The 24,220-nt window shown below is 39.2% G+C and overlaps 1 protein-coding gene across 7 annotated transcripts in view; it reads right to left on the reverse strand.

Annotated features, from left to right (window-relative positions):
- ESR1 (estrogen receptor 1) overlaps positions 1–24,220 on the reverse strand; it is a 427,341-nt gene that overhangs the window by 251,175 nt on the left and 151,946 nt on the right. For all 7 annotated transcript variants that reach the window (XM_059176760.1, XM_059176756.1, XM_059176758.1 and 4 more), the window contains one exon: positions 16,940–17,130. In XM_059176760.1, coding sequence (XP_059032743.1) covers positions 16,940–17,130 — 191 coding nt within the window. The remainder of the gene's footprint in view (positions 1–16,939; positions 17,131–24,220) is intronic.

The raw sequence follows: 24,220 nt of genomic DNA on the forward strand, positions 1-24,220 counted from the left end.
TAACAAGGTTTAAAATGGACTATTTAAACTCACCGAACCATAAGATAAAGTCTATCCCAATAATCTATATATCCAACAAGTTTTAATTTAAAAAGTATTTGCCTCTAATTCTATACAATGCAACTTAAGCATTATATTTGGTCTTTTTTAAAGGATTTTTTTTACTTAATTTCTTTTCAATAGAACAGAATTCATTGTTTATGCACCACACCCAGTGCTCCATGCAATACATGCCCTCCATAATACCCACCACCAGGCTCCCCCAACCTCCTACCCCTCACCCCTCCAAAACTCTCAGATTGTTTTTCAGAGTCCATAGTCTCTCATGGTTCATCTCCCCCTCCAATTTCCCTCAATTCCCTTCTCTCCATCTCCCCATGTCCTCTGTGTTATTCCTTATGCTCACAAGTAAGCGAAACCATATGATAATTGACTCTCTCTTCTTGACTTATTTCACTCAGCATAATTTCCTCCAGTCCCGTCCATGTTGCTACAAAAGTTGGGTATTCATCCTTTCTGATGGAGGCATAATACTCCATAGTGTATATGGACCACATCTTCCTTCCATTGAAGGGTATCTTGGTTCTTTCCATAGTTTGGCAACCGTGGCCATTGCTGCTATGAACACTGGGGTGCAGATGGCCCTTCTTTTCACTACATCTGTATCTTTGCGGTAAATACCCAGGAAGACTTGATACATATTTTACAAAAAGAAGTGATGTAGAAGAAAAAAAAATTCATTCCTTCAAGCAACTTTGAGTCTCTACTATATGCAAGAAGCTACAAATGTTTCTGCCCCCTCCCCATCCAACAGTAGAACATTCCTATGAAACCCTCTTTGAGAAAAATGGTATAAAGCAAAGACTATACCCTGCTTTCTAAAAGTTTACATTAAGGCCAAATGGCTTTTAGGAAAGACATACATTATTAGTACCTGCTTTTGCCAACTGAAAAAAATCTGAAGAGGATTTTGCTTTTACAATAAAAGCTATTACTAATGTAGGTTTGTTGTAAAAGTGAAGTGCCTTAACATGAACTTTCAGAAAACAAAGGATACATATACTTGATATTTTGAGAGACCCAAGGATACACTGGGTTCTCCAAAGCTTGACTTTCTCTCTCTCTCTCTCTCTCTCTCTTTCTTTTTAAGTAGCACCAACATGGAGCTTCAACTCACGACCCTGAGATCAAGACCCTGAGCTGAAATCAAGAGTCAGGTACTCAACTGACTGAGCAACCCAGCCACCCCAGCTTGACATTCTTTTTACAAAGATCTTTTTCTTTTCAAAGATTTATTTATTTATTTTAAAGAGAGGGCATGTGCAAGGGGAGCGGGTAGGGGAGAGGGATAGAGAGAGAGAAGCAGGCTCCCCATTAAGAGCAGAGCCTGATGCAGGGCTCGATCCCACAACCCAAAGATCACAACCTGAGCCAAAATCAAGAGTCAGACACCCAGCCAACTGAGCCACCTAGGCACACCAACATTCTAAATAAGATAAAGAAGCAGAGGTAAGAGGCAGGCATCCACAGTGAAGTTTTCAAATTCCTGACTCTCTCCTGTGGGTTTTGTAGTGGAGATGTTACTAATTTTCAGGTGCTGGCTACAAGAAAGAAATGTATGTTTAAGAAGAGAAAGATTGATTTAGAAGCAAAATAATGAAATGTTAAGGTATTTGCTCTACTTAGCCTCAGAGTAGAGACATACCCTAGAGGAAGCTTGATAGAACCAATAGGAGGAAAGAATGATGATGGATCTTTACAGGTTAAGCATAAGCTCTAACCACCATATCAATCCAGCAACGTAAAAATCACTGTGCCATTATAACTGAGGAAATGGAAGCTCAGGGACTTCAGGTATGACAGACACGGATAGGGGAGATTGCGGCAAACTATGACCTGGATTGAAAATGTGAAAAATACACTGAGGGTAAAGAACAATCATGCTATTTTGTGTACCATAGTCATGAAAATTGGGAAAACAAGGGAAAGAAGGAAAAAGTAAAAGGTTGATGAATATGAAGCCTTGTTTATCTGACCCCTTCTGGATCTCCTGCCAGATCAGCAGGTGCAAAGCAGAGAGCCCCATAATGACTGCTCCTGTAAAGACTTCGTTGGAAGAATGCTACTGTAGCCTGACTCATATGCCTTTTTATAATAGTTCACTCCACTTAATTGGTAATTGAAACAAAGCTGATTTTAAAGAAAGGAACAAATCTCTACCAAGTCTTATAAAAATAAATCAACCTGACCTGGTATTTCTTGGTAAGTGATTCAGTCTTTAATTTCTATTTCTTTCACTTTAAATATACTATTAAATACTTAAATGACTTCATACCATGAACTACAAATAATCCAGTTACAGTTTTAAGCAGAAGGGTAATCCTAAATGGGAGTGTGCCAGATCCGGTGTGAGTGATCTTGTTTCTACTTATAATACAAAAGCTAAACTCCTTGGGATAATGCAACAATTGAAAGTAATATATTAATTCACAAATAAAATACTAAAAACAAACAAGAATGGAGCAAAAAGCAGCGTAGTGGGGCAGGACACATCTCAAATTCGACTCCCAGTCTTGTTACTCAGTGGTCCAAATGCATCGTTTTAAAAAAAAAAGAGAGAGAGAGAAAGAAAGACAAATTCTCACATCCTGACTCAACATCTCAGAATCCTCCTCTTCGTCTCCTTCAAAATCCAGTCTGTTGTGATTCGCTGTCTGGTTTCTACTTCCCAATCAGCTGCTGCCTCTCCTCCCACAAGGCGGCCTTCCTCCTGGTGAGGGTGGGGCCCACTTCAGCTGCCAGACTGCACATTCCATGATCGTCTACTGCTCCCCAGTTCCACCCAACTTTCTTTACCTTGTCTGTGTCCATGGTTCCTTGGCTCCGACAGCTTTTGCCACATCCAAGCAAACTCTACAAGAGCAAAGGGACTGATCTAGTAGTAGCAGCAGTATTTTAAAAGAGCTCCCTTCTCAAGGAGGTGAACATGAAGAGCTTAAAAAGAGAATGGCCTCCAAAACTAAAATTCATTTGGATAAAGAAGGTCCAGCATTATGAGAGTCAAGTAAGAAAATCTATTATCTCTAAAAAGAAAATCACGCACACAAAAGAATAAAAGAAAATCACTAAGACATTTGTGATATTTCTAAGAGTTAATGCAACAAAATATTCTGTCTCTGCCCTGAGGAAAGAAGAAACAGCTTCTCCTAGGGGCACGTGAGCCCTGAGAAAATGTTCTACACTTGCACTACTGACCCTGAATGTGGGCAGCCTGGAGCCAAGGCAGAGCTCAGAACTCCCTGGGACTTCAGTAAGTTTATCCCAGAAGTCAGTGTTAGCTGCTTGTCATTGGGAATCTTTCTATCCCAAGACCCTCTTACAGGTATAGCTAGATGTGTTTTTGAACAAACAAAATAGAATCATTGCAGTGATTAGTCCAGTATAGTCAAAGATAATCTTTGCTTTCAATTTTTCCAGCCACTTCAAAATGACTTTCCTACCTTCTATGCAACTATTTTCAGAATTAAAAAAAAAAAAATACAAAATTTCTAAATGAAGGAGTGGGAGCAGAATGAACTGCTAGAGTTCATTTCATCAGTTGCTTCGGGGCGGCTGGCAAGAGGGAGTTAATGACACAGGGCAGACAATCAAGGTGAGAATCAAGCACTGTCTCCAGACTGATCTAATGTATGCTGTCCATTCAAATGAGCATCCGCTGCATGGCAAACTTAAGAGGCAAATGCTTTGGAAAGCACCACTCCTTTCCTGAAAGCATGTTATCAAGATGTGCTTAGTCAATTAGGGGACAATGAGGAGAAGTATAACCACTGTCATGGGCACATCCTCAAATTGTATCCCCTTTTAACGTGCTCCTGATTCTTGAAAAGCCATGGAAATGTCTGTCTAATGCATACTTAGTCTAGTGCCTTAGGCAAAAGGCTAAGACACTGAGCAATGCAGCCACATCCCCAATCAGAACTTCATGAATTTCAGTGGCTCTCTGCCATATTTAGATCAAAGCGGAAAAAAATTCTAACACTACTCCTCTTGAATGACTAAATTTCAAGACTCTGAAGACATCCTTTGGGATTATAAAGAAGACTCTTAAAGGCGGTGGGACTTGAGAAATAGGAAAAAGAAGTTAAGAGCCTCTACCTCTGGGCATCAGGATTGCAATTCCTGGTTCTTGCAAGGTTTCAGTTCTATTACCATGCACCTAACTAGTAATCAACAAACTGGTAACACCCAGGCCCTCCCAGGCTGGCTCCTGCTCCCTGGGATGTATGGTTTAGAATAAATGGTCATTGTTTGTCTGCATGACGATAATATTTCATCCTTGCTGGTCAGGCCAGCTGCTCCAATGACCTAGATTCCTGGTGGTTTCATTATACACAAGGCCTCTCTTCCCCTTCCTTTGTTATAGCTTCTCGACATCTCAAAAGAAATGATATTTTGTGGGCGCTACCTAATGTCCACCTGATGTCATTTCACGTGGGTTCATGAAGAATAAGATGAAAGTAACATTTCAGTGTGGACTTGGCCTCTTGTAAACAAAGAATAAAGACACTTTGGAAATAAAGCATGAAGACTTGCTAGACACAAAATAATCTTTCTCTACTTAGGAAAAACTAAGGAAAACACTAGTATGAAACCAGTTAATCAATTACAGCCTGGCTTTTTAAATCATGTTTTTATTATACAAGTGGAAAATGCTTATTATAGGAAGATTAAAATGTATGAAAGCAAAAAATACAATTTAGCCATAATTCTATCACTCAGAGATCCTCATTGTTTAATATTTTATAGTACATATGTGCAAAGTTTGTACACATTCCTTTTCCTCTATATGGTATGTAGATGAATATGCATAATTACATACAAACCTATGTGTATGTGCACACACACACACACACACACACACACAAGAAAGTGTCTACAAGAAACCTTTGACTCAAGCTATTTCTTCTATCTTGTATTCAGAAAAATCAAGAAGCATTTTACAGGCAATGAATGGTCCACAAGGCTCTTAACAGTATTTGGATTTCTAGGAAAAATGGATCCAAAATCAGGGATTGTAACTCTGATGCCCTTCATTGGTTCAGTAATCAGATGTGAGAACAAAAGCAGGAAAAAGGAGAAGGGTCCCCAAGCCCCAAAACAAGCCAGCACACACTTTGCTTCTCCTTCCCTTCCCTTGGATTTACAAAAATTCAGGGAGGAACACTTGCAGAATAGGCAGCAAACTGGAAAATGCCCATTTCTGGGATCTACAGTCATACAATACGATTATCACATGCATTTACACCACTACATCAATAGTGGCAACCTTAAGGTAAGTATTACAGAGAGAGTGGAGGAAGGGGAAATGAACCCCTTCAAAAATTCTATATACAATTGATTAAAAACTAGCCAAACCCTTGTCTTCCTTCTCCAAAATGAGGTTTACTGCCACACTTTTAAAAATTAAAGGATGTATCTAAGTTTATCTCCTACTAATGGTTCACGTTTTGGGAAAGTTTCTTTCAATTCTTGAGAGCAAAAGTCTCTGGCCATTTTTTAAAACATCCCTTCATAAATATCTCATAAAATATCAAGAAAGTTATAAACATAAAAATTATGAAGTCTAAGCTGAGCCTCCCTAAATACATCTTAGCATGGGACCAACTGTTTACCTCCACATCAGCTGTCACATGCACTTACCCCAGATTAGCTGCATTCTATATTACTACAGAGGACCATCGTTGGATTTTTATTAAGATCATTCATGTCAAACTTTGAAAATAAGTTGAAATAAACCATTACTCACATCCTGGAAAGGGATAAAGCATTATCACCCTCTGGATACATAATAGATTTACTGCTAATAATAGAGGTACCGATAAACACATGGGATATGTTTTTAAAATATGTGGTTTTTAAAAAACCCACACACTTCTAAAATACTACGAACATTCCACAGCATCGAACGTGCAGAAGGGAGGATGTAATCACAACAACAAATCATGGGCCACTTAGAATGAAGTAGAATTCTCTTCCTCATCCTCGGTTCAGGCACCAGTTGAAGCACCATCTTTTCCACAACATCTTTGAGTTTACTCCAGAGCACTGTGCCTGTTCCCTCCTCTCAAGTCCTAACATTATCTTCTGAAAGACCCTTCTGTCCCTGTGTTCTTCTTGGCAACATTTCCTGCAGTTGCTGGGTTGAACTCTTCTATGGTGTGATATATGTATTATTCTAACCTTTCTCTTTGTGCACAAGCTGAATCCTTCAGTGGATTTCAGGGTCTCTGGGTTATATATTTTTGCATTTGTGAGGAACTCAAGCAGGGAGGTCTGTGGGTGTATAGACATGTGCTAGGAAGAAGATGGGAAGGAAAACCAAGGATTGAGTCTTGTAAAAGAGAGACCACACTCCTTAGAAGTCAGGTTGGGTGGTGAGAAGGGGAGAAATGGTATGTACCCGATAACACAGGGGAGGAAATCACAAATCCCATGAGGTGAGGACATGGAGCAAATCAACTTGATAAGCATGGGAGCCAGTGCAAGGGGTTGGGCATGAGGTAGAGGAAAATACAGGGCTGGTCTATGGGCCCTTGTGCAGTGGGAAGGGCATCCTTAGAGTAATCAGCATGCTGGCAATCAAACAAGACAAAAACAAAACAAAATAAAGAAGAAAATCATCTCTACCGGTGACTAAAAGGTACTACCATGGCCCTGGTGAACAGTTTTGGTAAATGCACTCTTAATGCCATAGTCAAATGCATTCCCTTAATAAGGGAATAATACTAATAGTAACTCTGAAGTATCAAAGGAACAAAATGATCATGAAATCTGATTCTTTTAAGAATGTGTAATTTTTTTTAAATGTGTAATTTATCTTCTCTGGTATATAAAGAAAATATTGTACATATCACTTAATGAAATATGCTAAGGTGGTACAGCCACTATTTAAAGCCATTGTGCTTAGACTCAATCACAAAAAAATTCATATTTATAAATTAATCCACCCATTCACTCCGTACTTTCTAATACATGATACATGATTCTGAAACTGCCAAACAAATCAGACAAAAATGATGTTCATTTGGATAAAATTTTAAATCCATACACTCTCTCTCAAAGAAAATAGAATAGGACCTATTGCAGACAGATATTTTAGTTACTAATGAATAATAATTAAGTTATTTTCTTCTTTTCCCCTTTGTGTCTTAGCTGCTGAAAAAATAAAATCTCCTTTTATTGTAGTTAAAGGAAGATGTAAATGGGGGGGAGGAATAATAGGAGCGCTCGCCCCACTATGCTCTCTCTCAAGTCAAGTATGTCTTTCCTTTAAAACAAATCAAATCTGCTCTGTAACTTGCATGTGAGCAGAGAATTAACATATTGGCAAGAAAAATTTTACGAAAGAGATAATATATCTATGAAGTAGATTTTTCTTGAATATTATTTTTCAGTCAAAAAGCCAGCCAAGCAGGTTACACTATAACCTGTATATATAGAGATCTGAAAAAGAGTAATGTATATTATACAGTTCAGAGATGAGCAGCCTACAATCTCAAAGCATACTTTTCTCTGAATGAGTATCAGAAAAACAGGTCATTCTTTTGGGGGGCTAGGGTGGCTCAGTGAGTTAAAGCCTCTGTCTTCGGCTCAGGTCATGATCCCAGGGTCCTGGGATTGGGACCCACATCCCATCTCTCTGCCTCTCTCTCTCTCTGCTTGTGAACTCTGTAAGTCAAATAAATAAATAAAAACTTTGAAAAAAAAGAAAGAAAGAAAAGAAAAACGGACCATTCTCTTTAAAGGTACTGACAGCAGCTTTCTATGAAGGGAAGAGATATTTGAGCAGAATTGGGCCATAGGCCACCATTGATAGGTTTTGAATGAACAATGTCAGCACATAATTGTGAGAGCTAGTTGATGCCCTTTGAAAATGTGCCAATTAAAGGCTATCTATAATTTTGTGCAAAATTTTGTGTGAAATAGGGCTTTCTAATGGAATTGTTGATATGCTTAACCACTGTACATGGGCACAAACTCTACCACTTTAATGGAAATAGTCAACACCATCGTCAGGACAGAACCACTTAGTAGGGAAATTGGAAATTTAATTTCAATCAGACGAACAAAAAATTGAGAAGAATGCTTGAAGTGGTAGCATAAAAAACACCAGCGATTAGAAACATTTGGAACCTTTGCCTACCCTTCAAAGGCATTTGTTGCCATGGTTTTTAAAGACCTCTGAAAGCTTCAGCTGTGTCCACAAGAGCTGCCAAGAAATAGGGGTTCTATACTGATTTTATTTGTCAGATGCATTTTGTCTTAATTATCTCCAAGATAACGATTACTTTGCCAAAGGGAAAAAAAAAGAAGAGCCACTATCATTTCACAGGTAAAATGACTATGATTTTGCTTTTCTGAGCCCTTCTTCCAAGACATTCGTGCTCATGCCCGCACACATCTAATTCATACTACAGCATTAGAGTAACAAGCACATAAAACTGGTAAGAAGAAGGACATTCTCACATGGAAGGAGGTTTTCAGGTCTTGAACTTCAGGGTTGTGCCTTTCGTTTTTTGTCTGAGGAGAACCAGGAGCCCAACATCTAGCAAATTTACTACTACCTGGGGGTAAGGCCTTTCTTTCAAAAAGTTTTATTACAAATGCTTTAACTTGAAAATTATATGATACTTATATGTGTACACACTGAAACTCTTCTGCTCTTCCTCCTCACTGGCCTTATTTCTCTGTTGTACAACATGCATGTGACTACAAGATAGAACTTAAAAACTAGAAGTAGAGGGGCACCTGGGTGGCTCCGTCAATTAAGCATCTGCCTTCGGCTCAGGTCATGATCTGGGGTACTGGGATGGAGCCCTGCATCAGGCTCCTTGCTCAACAGGAAGCCTGCTTCTCCCTCTCCCTCTGCCTGCCCTCCCCCTGCTTCTGCTCTCTCTCTGTCAAGCAAATAAAAGCTTTTTTTAAAAAAAAAGAATTCGCAGTAGAAATAATGGAAGGATTAGGCAAGCTTTGGGTCAGAAAATATCCTTGTGGACTTCCACAGTATAAATAATTTGGGGGGAAAAAACCCACCTCTTTTTTATTTGAAAGTCATAAAAATGCTTCTATTTGTTCCTGCTGTTTATTATTTGTACAGCTCTATGTGATGGAACCAGCATGTTCTCTTTTAAATTGTAAGCTCCTAGAGAGCAGCATTTGGCCCGTTGGGCTAATTTGTGATTTTCTTCTTTAGAAGGGCCTCAAACATACAATTTTAATAATGAGAGTGTTTCTTACAAGGTTTTGGTAAGAAGCAGGGAACTCATAATACATTATTATGAGAATCAAGAGGAAGTTTCTAGAGTTACTTCCCCACTATTAATAATGGGCAACCTTCAGGAAGTAGTTAGCCATTCTCTTCACCAAGTTTCCTTAATATTAATGTAGGGAACTGATTCAAATCCCCACCCCTGGGTTGTCTGCTGAGTGTGGATTCTCTCTCTGTAGCTACTGGGTAATTCTATCTAGGCACCCAGTTATCACATCAAACTCAGTATCTGGAATTGAACTTACCACAACCCCTCTCTGATTGCCCTTTCTCTTGCTGTTCTCAGTTCAGGTGATGACACCATTATTTTCCCTCTGTGTATGAACCTCTTAACTTCCTTCTCTCCCAAACATCCTATACTGAATCACTTTCAAACAATCTAGATTCTTTCATTATAATATCCTTCAGTCTATTCCCTTTTTTCCTCATTTCACAAATACCCACAAGTCCAGACTTTTAGCCTGTCCAGACAACTGGTATACCAACCAACTTAGTCTATATGCTTCTTCTCTCTCTCTCTCTCTCTCTCTCTCTCTCTCTGTTGTCTCTCCTAATATGCCTCTAGCAGGTTAATCTTCATTAAAGTGTGTTCTGTCCTATCTCTCCCATGACTGAAAAAAAAATGTAATAGCTTTGTGTTGCCGGAGACCCACAAACTGATCCTAACCTTCATGTCATACTTTTGTTAATTCATTGAGTGACTCCAGCAGTATGAAGCCTTGATTTGGGCTTTAACCTGTGAGGTGCTCACATTCATTAAGGGAAAGATCTATCTGTCTACACCGATACTTGCAGTCCCAGACAGAGAGGGCCACTGGAGAGTGGAGTGGCCCCTGCATTAACATCAGAGAAGATTTGATAAGAGTAACTTTTGACTAGAATAGGAAGAGATTTTACAGGCAGGTTTGAAAGTAACTCCCAGCAGAGAAATGAATGCTCATATTTTAGTCATAACAAGTAGTCTGATATAAAATGTTTACTTTGAAAGTACAAACAGTTACTTGGAAATCCTTGAGTGGTGGTCTTGGGGCTCTTCCGTGGGCCATGGAAGTCATTAAAGTGTTCTGTACAAGGTACTGACATGATTAGGGATTTGCCTTAAGAACCTTAGCAGACTGGTAGTGTGCAGAATGGCTTGGAAAGTCAAATGAAGCAAATGGTTTAAGTGAAGGAGAAGGCAAAAGGAAACATTAAAGTATTGCAACAATCCCAGGGAAAGTTAGCAAGAATCAGATGAATGCACATTAGAGAAGTGGTCTCAACAGACCTACACAACAGTTCTGATGGGAAACGTGCGGGGTGAGAAGATGAAGACAGCTGACCCTAAGGTTTTCAGGGTGGGTGCCTGAGGGAACGGATACCAGCAGTGTTCACCAGGAGGAGCGCCTAGTGTCAGATGAAGACACAGGGGCGTCACTGAGAAGCCAGGCTGAGGCAGAGCTTGATGTGGGAGATAATCTGCATAGTTGTGACACTTCAGGTCTCAAATACTGTTTCCCTAGGGCTTCCATGACAAAGGACCACAAATGAATAACTTAACATAACATAAGGTATCTTCTCACAGTTCTGGAGGCTGAAAGTCTGAAATCAAGTTGTCAGCAGGGCTACACACTCTCTGAAAGCTGTGGGAAACACTACTTTCTTGCCTCTTTCTAGCTTCTTATTTGTGCAGCAATCCTTGGTGCTCTTTGCCATGTAGCTGCATCACTCTTATCTCTCTCTCTTTGGTCTTATGGCCTTCTCCTCTCTGTCTCTATATCCAAATGCCCTTCTTATAAGAACAGTCCTAGTCCTGTTGGATCAAGGGTCCACCCTACTCCAATATGACTTTGGCTAATTATATCTACAGTGATTTCTTCAGAAACACCAGGGTATTGGGGGTTAGGATTTCAACATGGCTTTGGGGGAAGCACAATTCAACCTATAAAGAGATATGCATGAGACCACCTAGGAAACTGGTGGGAGAAAAGGATGGGGAAATGAGAGGAGAAGAGATTGTAGATGCTGGGGAATGCCTACTTTTAAAAAGCAGGGTGAGGATGGGGCGCCTGGGTGGCTCAGTGGGTTGAGCCTCTGCCTTCGGCTCAGGTCATGATCTCAGGGTCCTGGGATCGAGTCCCACATCGGGCTCTCTGCTCAGCGGGGAGCCTGCTTCATCCTCTCTCTCTCTCTCTCTCTCTCTCTCTCTCTCTGCCTGCCTTTCTGCCTACTTGTGATCTCTGTCTGTCAAATAGATGGATGAAATCTTAAAAAAAAAAAAAAAAGCGGGGTGAGGAAAAATGAAGAGACAGAGAGAGCACAATGAGCCCTCTGTTCTCATAAGGCTTATTTACCCCATTTTCCCTGAGCTTTTCTTGGTTTTTGCTATTTCACAATTCTGGAATTATTTTCTAAACTGCTGGCTGTCTGTGAAAATCCTTCATTTCTTTCTAGGCCTCTGTCAAATTTACCACTTGCATTAGTGTATCTCCTTCCAGGCCTACCCAGTGAAATTTCTTCCTTCTCTGCAGCCCTCTAGCAGATCTTATTTACCATTCTTTCAACTTCTTGTCCTAATCTATCTAACAGAGATGTGCCCAACACCACTAAAGGCACTGGAGCAACAGGGCAGATCAGACCTAAAGTCAGCTTTCACTGAGCTTACATCCAAGTTCCGGCAGGAATATGGGGAAGCAACATCTGGTATAGACAGACAGTCATCAGCTGAATGAATGATTAAGAGAACTCCTTTAAGGGTCTAAGGGCCTTAACAAAAATAAGGGTAATAGAGTAGGAAAAAAAAAATAAATCCTAAGTGAAAAAATTTGTAGGATTACTTTGGCTAGGGTAATCACGCAAGACTTCTCTGAATATACTGACATGATTATGACATGACATGACATGATCTTTTTCTCTGAGAAAGTGATCTTGGACAGAGATCTGAATGACAAGGAGCCAGCCAAGTAAAGATGTGGGTGTTGCAAGCAAAGGGAAAAATATGCTGAGGTCCTGAGGAAGGAACATGGCTGGTGTGTTGGAGGAAGAGAAAGGCGGCCAGTGTGGCTGGATTATAATGAACAGGGGGAGAAATAAGCAGGACTAAGAGACTATAGAGTATTATAAGCCATAGGAGGGAATCTGGACTTGAAGTACAGTGTGTCTTAAGGGAAGGGTCATATGACCTGATGAATATATTGTAAAAGATTTCTCCTGTTGTTGGATGGAGACCAGATGGTATAGGGGCAAGTGTGGAACATGGAGATCAAAATTTCATTTTTTTGTGTGCATATATTGTCAAGACCTCAACTTTGAGCCGTACCTCTGAAAGAATTCCAGAGATGAAATAGACAATGAGCGAGCTGCCATCACTTTTCCCCCGTCTGCTGGCCTTTTCCAGGCATGGGTACATGTGTCAAGCCAGAAGGTGATTAGAAATATGAAACTAAATGTAAAAGCTAAGCCCTCTTGGAAAAACAAGGGTGAGTTCCTAAGCACAAAAGGTCTAAGTTCTCTCTTAATACAGCTCTACAAAGTGGAAGGAGCCAAGTAAATGGGCCAAGGTTCTTCAGAAAGTAAAGCTGTGCTTCTCAGAGATACTGTTGCAGGAGCTATCCAGGGTGCTGAATGTCTCACCACCCACCCCCCCAACCACCCCACCCCTGATGCTTTCCAAGGACTCATGGACAAAGCTTGTCAGTTATCCTATCCAGTTACCTGGACCTAATACCTCACTGCTTTGAACTATAACCAGATTCTACCATGATACCACCCTGATGGCCTTCTGGTCTTAACTAAGCTTTAAGTCAACACCTGTCTGGGCCATGTCTGTTTGATCTAATGTTAGTTATCTTCTTTGTGCACCTGAGAGAGATAATATGAAATGGTAGCATAGCTAGTGGTATACAGATAGGTTTGGGCTCCACTCATGACCATTTGAAATAATAATGTCAGAGAAGCAGAGAGCTCAGTGGGGTCTTTTTTTCCTTGGACTTATACTCAAAGGTGGCACCTAGCTGTTAAGCTGTTTATTGAAACAAACCTGTTTATATAACTCATCCAAAGTCTCTGCAACACATCTTTAAAAATGCTGCTTAAGGAAGACACGTATTGTATAGAGCACTGGGTGTGGTGCATAAATAATGAATTTTGAGACACTGAAAAAAAGTTAAATTAAATTAAATTTTAAAAAAAAAAAAACAGAAACACTGCTTCTCCATCTGCAATGATTAACAAGTTCATGTACTATACCATTTTACCCTCCCTTAAATAGCATCCTTGACTTTGCTTTAAAAAAAAAAAAAAAAAGAATATGTTCAACTGAAGGCCATTACTCAATTTCTTGAGTAATCAAGTTTACACACTAAGTAGTGGATGAAAATTTGTATGCTTTCAAATCAAACACTTTACCTCTTCAACTAAAACACTTAGAGCACTAGAGTAATCTGATGGATACTTATTTCTAGCTCTCCTCTTAAATAACAAGAAAAACAGGGACAGTTGCAGCATCTTCAGAAGTTTCTACCCGCATGTCAGACCCTTCACTGTCCTTAAATAGGTTTGAGGGTCAGTGTGACTTTTAAAGAGCCAAAGAAGTTCAGTAAAACTTTTTAGATGCATGTTATCAAGACTATCATGAGAAAATGGGACAAGAAACCACTAAACTTGCTCTGGTATTTCCTTTTTATATGCACAGACAAACCAAATACACAGAAATGCCATTCAAGTAAAAAGGAAATAAACTACATTATTTTTACATAATCTAAGAATAAATACATGGCCAAGAATGTCTTTGTTTGATCTAATGTCAATTAATTTCGTTAATTTCTATTCACAGAACTCCCCAACGTCCCTTTCTTCTCCAGGTCTTTGCTCATATGCTCATTCGTATGAACCTTCATCCTGACTTCTTTCATTCTGCACATTCAGCTCATCCTCCAGACTTAATTTTGAATCAGGGAACCTTCTTGGAGCCTGACTCAAGCCCCACCAACACTGAGTGAGGTCTGGACTCCTATATAACACCCTCCACTCACCCTTATCTTGGCACTTGTCACACTGTCATTTAGTTGCCAGTTGATTTGTACAACTCTCCCACTACCTATTAAGGCTGAATCCCTGGTCTTTCACAGTGCTTTGCCTAGTAGAGGCAATCAATGAATAAATGAGTGAACTAAGACACTGAATTATTTTTAAGGTCTCCCCCATCTCTTAACGTTAATATCTCTGCCTCATTTCTATGCTTTTTCCAAAACTGTGGACTCAATATTCACCTCATTTAACAGAGTTTATATAGGTGACTTCATACCATGATAAGAAGTTTCTGAAGCCAGGAGGAAATTGTAGTTTATACAACTTATATACAGTAAAATTTTAGATAATATAATTTACTGTGCAATGAAATCCTACTATTTGGTCTGTATATACAAGAAGGAGATAAGATATATATTTTAATCATCAAAAAGTAAATAGAAAGTTTCTAAATATTTGAACTTGAGATAATGCCATACCCATAAAATATTTTTTATTAGCTCACATATTTCCTTCACTATTTTAAAGACATTTTTCTTCTTTTCTGTGTTTTTTTTCTCTAATGCCTTAATGTTCAGAGATAATACTCAGTCTGATATGAAGTTATGCAGTATACTCTTCAAAGCTGAACAAATAAGATGAAAATAATTTGTGAGCATATTGGTATTATTCCTTGAAGAAAGGTCCTTTCTATCTTTAATCTTAGTAATTTGATTTTCATAACTAAAAATATTCATTTTCTTATACCCATCTATTATTTTCCTCATATAATAGCAATTTATCTATACTGACTTACTTTCTAATTGTATCATAAGAAGAAGTACCTTTGCCTCCCTGGTAAATTTCCCAAATAAATTCCAAATTTCATGAGATTATAGATTATATCTTACACATATTTTCTCTTTTAACATCTTACACAGGTACAGAATAAGTTTTTAATAACATGAGTTGTCAAAACTTTAGATTTAGAAACAATCTATTCCCTTTATATACATTAAATCAAGGGTCAGCAAATTATGGCTTGCAGGCCATTTCTGGTCAGTTCTAGTCTGTTTTTGTATATAAAGTTTTATTGGTACACACCCACCTACTTGTATATTGTCTATTGCTCCTTATAGGCCACAATCTCAGGGCTGAGTAGTTGCAACAAAGACTATAAAGCCTAAAACAATTACTGTCTGGCCTTTTCAAAACAAAACAAAACAAAACAAAGCATTGTTGCTGAACACTGCTCTCAATCATTTTTACAGATGAGAGAGCTCAATCTCAGATAAATGACTTGTGAGAGCTTGTAGTTGAATCTGTTCACTAAATCTACCTCTGTAAGATGATTTGTCAATACCAGAGAAAATGGCCGGTGAAAATAATGCTATTTTAGAATACATAAAAGGAAACAAAAGAAATATCACAAGTGAAGAGAGTTGTTGAAAAACTTTTCAGGGCTTATGCTAATCAAAACCAAATAGAAATATCATCTTTCTAAATTAAGATAGTATCATCTGGTAAAATCAAATAATCTATGTTGCTTTAATACACAGATATGTCTATATATACATATCCATGGGTGTATTTATTTATATTTCTATTTCTTTGTGTGTGTACATATATATGTATAGAAACAAAAATTTACTATCAGAGAATATAATTAATTTTATTTAAAAATCCAACAAAAAAGTTCAAATCTTACAGAAGACTTCTAAAAGATGTTGAAAGCAATTACTGTCCAAAAGACTGTTTTTAAAATGGACCAAGCTAAATAAATTTAAAATATGGACCAAGACAAAGTTCACCCAACCTAAACTCCTGTCAGACTGCCACTCCTGTCAGACAAAGGATCTTTAGCATAGATAGTTTAGGTAGTAGAAATGATTGATGTTTCCCCAGGGCATCCCCTAAAATGCAACAATATAGACATTCTTGGAGTAGAAATAAATTATAGCTGGCAGGTGAAGGGAGAAGCTGCACTTGGTAAGCCACAAACCAAAGAGGATCAAGGCACACAGGTGAATGAAATGTTGCTTATTAACTGCTTATGCTGATAACATGTCCCCTCTTACAGGTCACCAGCCACTGAGTCTTTTCATTTTAGCAACAAGTCATATCACCCAGGAGACAACAAAGAGAGGGACAAAGTGCAAGCGAAGAACCAGTCGAGTTAGAACTGATGGAAAAAATTGGTGCTCTAGAGCAAAGAGCAGAACAGAATGCATATCTGGAAACAGCCAAGGTGGAGAGGTAATCATGTTTAGGCTATTACACTGTCTTCCACTGTATCCTATAAGCCTAGGTGCCTGTCATCCCTAATCAGGGCACAGACCTCTCGAGACTCAGCTATTGAAGTTCTCTTCCCATAGAGTTGCTCAGGACTGCTTGGATCTTGCCAGTGAAGAAAGCATAATTACTCAGCTTAATCACAACTGTTCTGGGCTCTGTCAACTCTTCTCCGGAAAAGTTTTTTTTCTCACTGTTTCTACCAAAGATACTAGCGGACCTACCAAGTATTAGTGTTTTCTTTTACAAATAGCTGCTCCTACATGCCTTCCTTCTTCAGTTGCTTCCCCTCAGAATTAAAGGTGGAATAAGTTGTTTTTAACACACTATTACCTTGAATGCTTCTCTTGAAGAAGGCCTTGCAGCCTTCACAGGACCAGACTCCATAATGGTAGCCCGAGGCATAGTCATTGCACACTGCACAGTAGCGGGTCTCCTTGGCAGACTCCATGGCCATGCTTCCTTTGTCACTGGTGCTGGCCAATCTCTCTCTGCCACCCTGGCGTCGACTGTCTGAATTTGGCCTAGAAAAAAAGAAATAGGAGAAAATAAAAACAGTGAATCTATTAACATAGAAAAGCAAAACATGCACGCTCTTCTACAGAATAAGAGGCTTGGGGGATGCAGCAGATCCACTTTATTCTGACATTTTGAAATAATGAATCATAATGTAAGCTAATCTTTCATTACCTCTTGCCAGCTGTTACAGCAAAAGGTGTTTGCCTATTATATTAACCTTGAAGGGAAATTGTTTATTGCAAACTTGCTTAAGAAATGGACTGCCTACACTAGAATATATTATCTAGAAAATGACAAAATGAAATTAACTGATTTTTAATAGATTTATTCTTCTTTTTCCCCAGGAATTCACAATTAACACAGAATGATAAGAGACCAATGCTTATTCTAATTCTAGACACACTAAGGATCTTTAGGAAATAGAGACAAGCATAAAGGAGCTGGGGCATTTGAAACTCAAATGAACTGATGAACGACATGGAACATGTATAGAAATATAACAATTCAGATGTTTATGTCATCGTTACCATGTAACCCTGGAAATCAGTTTCTATAACTTGACTGTAACTTAAGGATGCCATCTAATACTCAATACTCCTCTTTAAGTGCATGTACACTAAGAAGAGCAGAGAAACACAGACGATTACTTCAACCTTTAAAATGTTCATAGAGGAAGCATATCCCAGAAAGAAACCTAAGAATTAATAGTAAGTTCTGGGAGAACCAAGGAAATGGAGAAGTAAAAAGTTTTAAGGAAGTAGAAAGCTTTCAGAAGGAAGAGTGATTGACAGTGCCAAGTGGAGCAGAGAAATCCAATAAAGCAAGGACTGATGAAATGTAGTAGGATTTGACAAAGAGGAACCTTAGCAAGGAGCTTCAGTAGAGGTATCCAAGCACAAGTCAAAAGCCAGTGGGTGGAACAGAAAACGGAGTAGGAGGAAATGAAAATGAGTGAAGACCATTCTTTTGAGAACTTGGATGAGAATGGGTAGAGAAGAGATGGGGTGGGGTGCTCGCTAAAGAATATAAAGATTTAAAAAATATATATTTTCAGAATAGAAGCAGAAGACTTATCTAGACTGAAGGGAATGAGCAATAGAGAGGGAAGAATTGGGGGTGGAGATAAGGGCAGAACAGAACAAAGCCAAGGGAAGTATAGCAGTTGGGATTAAAGACACTGGTAGAAGGAACAGCCTCAACAAAGACACCCTGAAGAAGACAGAGAGAAAGTATCAACCCAGGATTTACTAGGCATGTGCGACCAAATAAAAGCAGTGGAGGAGAATTGAGGGTGTATGGTCAGAGCCCACCACAGTGCCTGGTACATAGCTGGCAGTCAATAATGTATTTAAATGAACTCATCGAATGTTTCAGAATGTATAGGAAAAAAAGAAAAGTTGAAAGATATTGGAAGGATAGATGGAGTGAAGGTTTCTATAAGATTACCAAAGGGTGGGGGGTGGGGAGCTGGGACACCTGGGTAGCTCAGCCCCTGATTTTGACTCAGGTCATGATCTCAGGATCCTGGGATCCAGCCACACTGCTGGGCTCCTCACTCAGCATGGAGTCTGCTTGTCCCCATGCCCCTCCCCCTGCTCATAATCTCTTTCTCAAACAAATAAATAAAATCTCAAAAAAAAAAATAAAAAAATATTTTTTTTTAAAAAAAGCAACCTAAGATGAGATAAAATGAATTGAAGACAGAGCTTACAGGGCCTCTGATTAAAGACACTCATGCTTCCTGCCTCTATTGCACACCCAAATAACCAGACCACATTGACTTTCTCACTGGCCCTCCCTTTCACGTGCCCTGTCTTTCCTTTTAGCTCAAATTTTATGATCCTTTCCTGCCCTGATCACTCACTGATATTGTCCACAATTTTGTGGCATTGGTTCTCAAACAATACTTGCCATAATACTCACAAAATACTAGCTCCTTGCATTGAGCGCATCTGACTAGGCCAATTTTTTCCATTCTGAATGACACAGCTCTTAGTCTGTCAGCCTCAAATGCAAGTTCTTTATTTTTTAATATCTTTAGAGAGCACTGGCTTGCCATTTTCGGTTCCAGTTCATAGTCTTCTTCTATCCCCTTCCATTTAATCACAATGCTGTTGAACTCCCCTCTCCCCAATCAACCTGCGCGTTTACTAACATCTTATGCATGATTCAAATCAGTAGGAAGCAGCTGTGAATATTTAACTATAGAGGCTCAGTGCCTTTCAGGGGCAGTGTGGTTAGCTAGCTGGACACTGACAGTTTCAAGGCCTTATAAATCTAAAGTACTGCAGCCTCCATACCCAGCTCAGGGCCCAGCCCACAGCAGACATTCCATACACATTTGCTGAACGAAGGAAGGCAGGAATGAATAATAGATGCATGGACAAAAGTTCCAAAGTATCAGGCCACTTCCATCCATCACTGCATAATAAAATACTGCAAATCTTTAAACTGTGGTAGGATAAATGTAACATAAAAATGTATCATCTTAACAATTTTTTAGTGTAGAGTTCAATAACGTTAGGTTATTCACATCAGTGGTAACCAATCTCCAGAACTTTTCAATCTCACAAAACTGAAACTTCACACGCATTCAGCAATTCCCCATTTACTGCTCCCCCCAGGAACTGGCAATCACCATCTACTTTCAATCTCTATGCATTTGACTACTCTAGATAATTCATATATGTAGAATCATATACTAGTTGTCTTTTTATAAGCAGTTCATTTCACTTAGCATAACGTCCTCAAGGTTCAGCCATGTTGTAGTGTCAGAATTTCCTTTCTTTTTTGAGGCTGAACAATATTCCATCATACATTTATACCATATTTTATCTATTCATCCACCAAAAGACAATGGACATTTGGGCAGCTTCCATATTTTGAATAATGTTGCTATTAACACAGATGTTCCAATCTCTCTGCAAAAGCCTGATTTCAACTCATCTGGATATATACCCAGAAGTGGGACTGTTGGATCATATAGTAGTTCTATTTTTAATTTTGTGTAGAACCGCCATATTTTTTCTCCCATGTTGACCGCACTATTTTGCATTCCTACCAACAATGCACCAGGACTCCAATTTCTCTGTATCCTTCCCAACAGATGTTTTCTTTCTGTTTTGTTTTATTTTGCTTTTTTAATAGCAGCCATCCAAATGTGTTTGAGATAATCACTGCATTTTTTTTTAAGATTTTATTAATTTATTTGACAGACAGAGATCACAAGTAGGCAGAGAGGCAGGCAGAGAGAGAGGGGAAAGCAGGCTCCCTGCAGAGCAGAAACCCCGATGAGAGGGCCAATCCTAGGACCCTGGGACCATGACCTGAACCAAAGGCAGAGGTTTTAACCCAGTGGGCCACCCAGGCACCCCTAATCATTGCATCTTAAGGTCACCTCTCTTACCAACCATTCTTACCCCTTCAGTTGTACATTTGTGTGTCTCCATTGCTGCTAAGTTGTTCATGTCTTATTCATCTTTGGAACCCCAACTGTTTATAGTATAGTGCCTCATCCAAAATAGAGACTCGATAAATATTGATATTAAATGAATTAACCAATGACTGAATCAATAAATTGATCACTTTTACAATATAAATGGAATATGCCAATATTGTTTTTAAAAGTACTGATAAAAGTTTAATTGCAAAAGCTCATTTTCCCCAGATCTAGCAGAGATATATGCTATCTGCAAAATGTCTTCCATGTACACTTTATTTTTGAGATGTCCCTGGAATATGGAATATGGAAAATCCACTGCAGACATAGAGCATAAAACCCGAAGGCCTCCAAAAAGAAGAGAGAAAGCTACTCAGGCCATATTTCCTCCCCATAAAGGAACTTTTTTATCCAACTTGGAAAATCATATATGTAACACTGTCGGTTATTGTTTTGGCCCAACCCTGCTCTATGAATGCTCTAAACAGGGATGTCATGAAAAATATAATCTGGATCAACCTAAAAGGCAAGCGAGATCTTCTCGTGGTCTGCAAAGCACTGTGGCGCCTTGGAATAGGTTCAGGTTTTCTGGAATATCCATTAGGCCAAAATAATTTGGTACAACTGCCTCCAGACAGAGATCTGTGTCCCCAGTATGCAGACTAACTTGGCTCATCATTGTAGTGGAAAGGAACAGAGTGGGAGGTGTCTGTGCCTGGACTCAGACCAAGCCGCAAGGGTAGGCCAGGCACTGACCTGCGGTTAGATCAGCCCCCAGGGAAGAGCCTCATTAGAGGTCTCAGACTCATCTTTTCCCACCTCCCTCTCCCTGGCCTTGCCCAGCTGCATCTGTCAAAGACATGGCACTCTTGGCTTCATGCTTCTTTGGTAGGAAATGCTTTATACCATGTTTAGGGCAATCTTTCTTCCCCTCAGTCAGCCTCAGAGGCCCTTTGGTTTCTCCTTATTTTTATAAAACCAAAATTAATTACTCTCATTTTCATGAGCTAAATGTATTCAAGTTCTGCCTCCCTTATCTCCTTATTATAGCTGAAAAATTTAATTCTTTAGCTAATTTGCTAAAAGATGTCTGTCTTTATAAAATTCTTATCCCTTTCTCACTGAATTGTCATGAAACCTCAATAGTTCCTCATCTTGGGCACATTCTCACAAGACGCAGATAAGAAGTTGACTAGTTTACCAAGTTAAATGTTCTTCAGCCTTCCAGGTATGTCTAAAGATTCTCTAAAAAGATGTAAGGTGGAAGCTTAAGGGCAAAATGGAGGGATGTGTTGTCAGTGACTGAACACATCACAGTTCGGAGGTGCACAAGTGCTTAGGAACAGAGTGATGCTGGCAGAGAAAAGAAAGGCAGAAACATGAGATCAGAAAATGAGAGACAACACCACTGCAGCTATGGAAACTGGAAACTCAACTGACTAGATTTAGTTCCCTTTTCATTATACCCATGGACTACTAAATATTTCCCAGTGGGTGCCTACTGATAATATATATTCAATATGATGAAGAGAGAAGTCCAAAGGCATTCATATTGGGTCCAGAGAGTGGACTCTCTTAGACCAAATCACAACAGAGCATAACAAAGTGCATTTATCAAGATTTTCATTGATCAAAGGAAGAGTTTAAAGCTCAACATAATGAAATACTATTTGTTTTCCAACCACAAATCATGGTACCAGCCAATCCAAAGGGATTCACCTGATAAGTCAAGAATTCTTTTTTAATTTTTTAAAGCTTTTGGTTTCTAGAAGAAACATTTTTGCAAAGCTAAGTGAAAAAAACCAACAGATGTCCACACCCTAGAGATGGGGTGTAATTAAGTGCCAGTGGGATAACCTCATGAGACTCTAATCCCCAAATCAAATCCCCAAAGTTATATGCACCCAGAGGGCCTTATATTTTTTCTTGATGATGCTTACCACAATTCCCAGTCCTATACTTGAGTGATTATTGACAAATATATGTTCCCCCTATTAAACAGTGCGTTCCAGGAAGGCACAGATAATGTCTCATTTGCTCCCAGTTTTAACTGACACACGTTTAGGTCCTTGATGAATACGTGCTAAATGAACCTCTTCCATCTAATCCATCACCAAATTATATCAGTTGTTTCTTCAAAACACTATGCCTATCTTCCTTTGCATTCCTTGTTTGCGTTATTCTTGCCTAAGACATAAATAACCCTACGATTGAATTACTAAAATTAGTCCTCCTGCCTCTCACAAGTCCTCAAACTCAGCCTGCCTGCCACTGTCAAAAGAACGGTCATAAAATACAACTTTCACTTTTCAATAACTTCTCATTACGTATATATGAGGGTCATTACCCTTTGGGGGGCCTCGGGGACCTGTTTAATAATACAGAGAAGACTCTGAAACTGTCTTTTCTAGAAAACACACATAAATGAACTCTCAGACTTGTGGCTTTAAGTCTTTAATTTAATTCTGATAAATCAGGAAAGTGAAATTTTAAAATCTCCAACATATAGAATTAAGCTCAAATTCCTGAATTCCCTGCTCCAACCAGTATTGGTCTCTCTATAGCTCCCTGAGGAAAATTTTATCAACTCCATCTCTGAGAAATTACTCATACCACCATCTGTGCTATCTCCGCTTCCCTTCAGCCATCACATCTCACTTATCACAGAAAACTAAGCTGTAGTTCCCCATCTTCCATAAGGCTTACCCTAAGTGTTCCAAATCACACTGGTTCAACTTTGAATTCCTACAGCACAAGTCTTCACCACTTCTCTTGACAACTAGTTAGATAATGGATTATCATCTGTCTGACACTACTCTACACCTGTTTCCGTTGCAGTATTTTCTTCCTCTACCAGGCTCCTAAATGTCACTGTTCCTCAGAGCTCTGCCGTCAGCCATCTGTCATCCTTAGTGGACATTTTCTTTGTGGGAATCTTGGCCCCGTGTGTGACCACACTCAACTACCAACCTACATCCCTCTCCTGGACTTCAGATGTGGATTCAAACTACCCACTTTCCAGCTCCTCTTGAATGACCCACAATTTGGGTCATTAATGTGCACAAAACTAAACTCAGTATCTTTTCCAAAAAACCCACTTCAACCAAGGCATTCAAGCAGGCTCTTCCCTCTGCCTGGCCCCAGAGTAACTCCTATTTACCCTATAGTCACAGCCTGAGCTTAATTTTCTCCAGGGAGCTTTTCTTACCTCCAAGAGCTAGATTACACACATCCTGGACTCTCCCCAGTGAAGCAACCATCTTTTCACTCCCTGTGATACTATGATTTCTAATAAGAATATATATATTTGTGTATATATACCACATCTTCTTGATCCATTCATCTGTTGGAGGATTGGGAGGGAGGCAAACCATAAGTGACTCTTAATCTCACAAAACAAACTGAGGGTTGCTGGGGGGAGGGGGTTTGGGAGAAGGGGGTGGGATTATGGACATTGGGGAGGGTATGTGCTTTGGTGAGTGCTGTGAAGTGTGTAAACCTGGTGATTCACAGACCTGTACCCCTGGGGATAAAAATATATGTTTATAAAAAATAAAAAATTATAAAAAAAAAAAGAATATATATATTTGGTCTTTGTCCCATTTCTTGCACAGAGCTTCTGAAACCCTTGGAATTTCCCAACTGATAGGTGAGCA

The sequence above is a fragment of the Mustela lutreola genome, chromosome 6 (genome assembly GCF_030435805.1).
Source record: "Mustela lutreola isolate mMusLut2 chromosome 6, mMusLut2.pri, whole genome shotgun sequence".
Lineage (NCBI taxonomy): Eukaryota > Metazoa > Chordata > Mammalia > Carnivora > Mustelidae > Mustela > Mustela lutreola.